Consider the following 2,925-nt stretch of genomic DNA (forward strand, 5'->3'; position numbering starts at 1 on the left):
GAGATAGAGGGGTTTTTAGCAAGGTCCCTGGGTATATTGATCTCTCTTACACCATCTTGGATCATGCTAGGAGTGGCTGATGGGGAGCAGGATCAGTATGTAGAATATTTTTTTGTTGTAATGGCTGTTTACAGATTGACAATAGCCAGGGCTTGGTTAGATAAAAATCCCCCAAAATTTCAAACTTGGTTGGCTAATACGTTATATGCATACAATATAGAGAAAAATATCTATGCTCGGAAAGGGAGGAGAGGCAGAAAGGGAGGAGAGGAAGATGCTTGGGAAGAAGGATATGGGAGCCATTAAGTAAATGGAAGGAGAAGCAAAGTAATAATGAATAGGGGGGGGATTGGAAAATTATGCGGGTTCACTTTTTTTGTCATTGTTTATTTAATATTCCCTTATTGTCTGAACAAAGTGCTAAAACAACTTGGATGAATTTATTATTTGAATGATGTGTTATAGGCGTTCCAAAGAGTGAATTTATATAATAGAAATTAAGGAAAATACTGTAATTGTCAAAGTGTATTCTATGTAAGTTAAACTGTGCTTATTATGGTGAATAATAATAAAAAACATTTAAAAAAAAAAAAGGAAACCGGGGAAATCGGTATAAACAACACTTATTATTTTTGTCTCTCATGATAGCTACGAGTGATATTGAATTATTGTGGAAGAGGACTTTCCACCTGACATTGGGTAAAAGGCGAACAGAACTAGATGAATGCATGGGAGCAGAGTTTGTGGTCTTCCAGGCAAGAGGATGTCCCCTGAAGCACAGTATAATATGTTCTCGATGGGCAGCATACCGAGGTATCGATCTCCTTTCTTTCCCCTCCCAGTCCCCCTGATATGTGCACTTCCCAATGCGTCCTGGCCCATGGTACACTCTACCAATGCCATACTTAAGGAGATGCAAGAATTTTATTTTATTTGTTATATTACGAGTGTAGGGGGATTGTCTGCGCAAAGTTTTTATTTTTTTTTATTTTTTACTGTTACTAATTTTGCATACAAAGCTGGTACTTTTGAAATGTGCATTGTTTCAGTGTGATTATACTGGACAGCTGCCTTGATGGTAACATGTAAAAAAATGTTTTATATAAATATTATTGATATGTGTGTGGAGTTTCTAATATTAACTCCAAGCAAGGCTTTTTTTTGTAAACGGTATTTAGAACACAATATTTATGTAAGAAAATATTATGACCACAATATTCTTCTTCCATACAATGATGGTTGTAGTAGCGATGAAGCAGTCAGTTCCATAGAACATAATGCAAGTTGGATCATGGTCACTCATAAAGCTGATTTCAATGTGAATATCAATTTTACTGTGAATCTCATGTTATTTTTCAGCATTAAGACCATGAATCACATTTCTGGAGAGTGGCTGAATCATACACATACTACTGAATTTATTATGCTGGGATTCTTGGCTTATCCACAGCTGCAGTCTACATTGTTCACCTTGTTCCTGCTACTCTACTTGATGGCCCTTGTGGGGAACCTTTTGATTTTCTCTATCATAGCTGCAGATGCTCGTCTGCGCACACCAATGTACTTTTTTCTGGCGAACCTTGCAGTCTTGGACATCTGCTGTACCTCCGCCACCATACCTAAGATGCTGGAGACCATACTGTCAGAGACAAAGTCCATTTCCTTCTCTAGCTGCATTACCCAACTGTTTCTTATGTCATCTATCCTCAGCATTCAGCTTCTCATTTTGGCACTTATGGCCTTTGATAGGTATGTGGCCATCTGTCTTCCACTCCGCTATACCAGTATCATGAGTATGAATTTCTGCGTTACCACTGCGGTCACCATGTGGTTTTGTGGCTTTGTGAACTCCACTACCCAAACCAGTCTGATGAAAAGGTTGTCCTTCTATGGAAAGATTGCATTGGATCAATTCTTCTGTGAAATCCCACCAGTCCTAAAGGTTGCGTCCTCTGACACATATATTAATGACATTGCAATACTTTTGGCAGATATATTTCTTAGCATGTTTTGCTTTCTCCTCACTTTCATGTCCTACATGTACATCCTTTCCTCTATTGTAAAGAACCGCTCAGCTTCCAACAAAAAGAAGGCCTTTCAAACCTGCTCCTCCCACCTCTTAGTTGTTGCCTTTTTCTATGGAGGCATTACCTACACATATGGACGCCCAGCACTGAATCTTGAGGGTGACAAGGACAAGGTAGTATCTGTGATATATGGAGTTGGTTCCCCAGTGCTCAATCCCATAATCTACAGCCTGAGGAACCAGGAGGTAAAAAGAGCCCTTGACCAGATACTGTCCAGGAAAATGTTTTCTTTTTCTTCAAGAATGTAGCAAGCTCCATACAATTTTATGTTGCTAAACAATGCCATACTCTTCAGCTTTACAGACATTGTTCTTGCTGTTGGCATGTCATAGAAGTCTGTGGTTATCATAACCACATTTGATATCATTAATATTTCAAATGGACTACTATGTACAAATCACATGATGGGTCAGAATAAAATGTCTTCCACAATCACTGAAATCATTTGCTTTACATTCACCATACTGGCGCTTGAAATGCTTATCATAGTGAAATATTATTGTATGTTACAGTCTTGACTTCTCATTGATGGTGGCATAAATCACAAGAATCACAATGTAGGAAATTACAAATGCAGAAAAAATGCCAGACTAATGATGGGAGTTGTGACTGAGCGATGATCCATAAAAAGGTGATATGGTTTCTGTGAGTCATGAATGAATGTCGATTTTTAGAGCGCATAGTTACCCGGGAGCATCCCAGAGCTAAACCAAAACAGAGAGATCGGAGCGGTAGACGCCAAAGAAATAAGTGCAGAAGAATTAGGGAAACAGGTGAGTTTTTAGCAGTTTCGAAAGTGCAGGTGGCAGGGTTCAACCCGTAGTTTCAGGGGGAGGGA

At 39.0% G+C, this 2,925-nt stretch overlaps 1 protein-coding gene across 1 annotated transcript; it reads left to right on the forward strand.

The window, feature by feature from the left end:
* The first annotated feature begins 1,291 nt into the window (after positions 1 to 1,291).
* LOC147734829 (olfactory receptor 13G1-like) lies at positions 1,292 to 2,335 on the forward strand. The gene has a single exon (XM_086952492.1). It carries the CDS (start codon positions 1,292 to 1,294, stop codon positions 2,333 to 2,335), a length of 1,044 nt encoding a protein of 347 aa, XP_086808618.1.
* The last annotated feature ends 590 nt before the right edge of the window (positions 2,336 to 2,925 follow it).

The sequence above is a fragment of the Lissotriton vulgaris genome, chromosome 1_2, assembly GCF_964263255.1.
Source record: "Lissotriton vulgaris chromosome 1_2, aLisVul1.2, whole genome shotgun sequence".
Classification (NCBI taxonomy): domain Eukaryota; kingdom Metazoa; phylum Chordata; class Amphibia; order Caudata; family Salamandridae; genus Lissotriton; species Lissotriton vulgaris.

Coding starts and splice junctions, on each gene's coding strand:
- LOC147734829 (XM_086952492.1), top strand. CDS start 1,292: ATGGTCACTCATAAAGCTGATTTCAATGTGAATATCAATTTTACTGTG.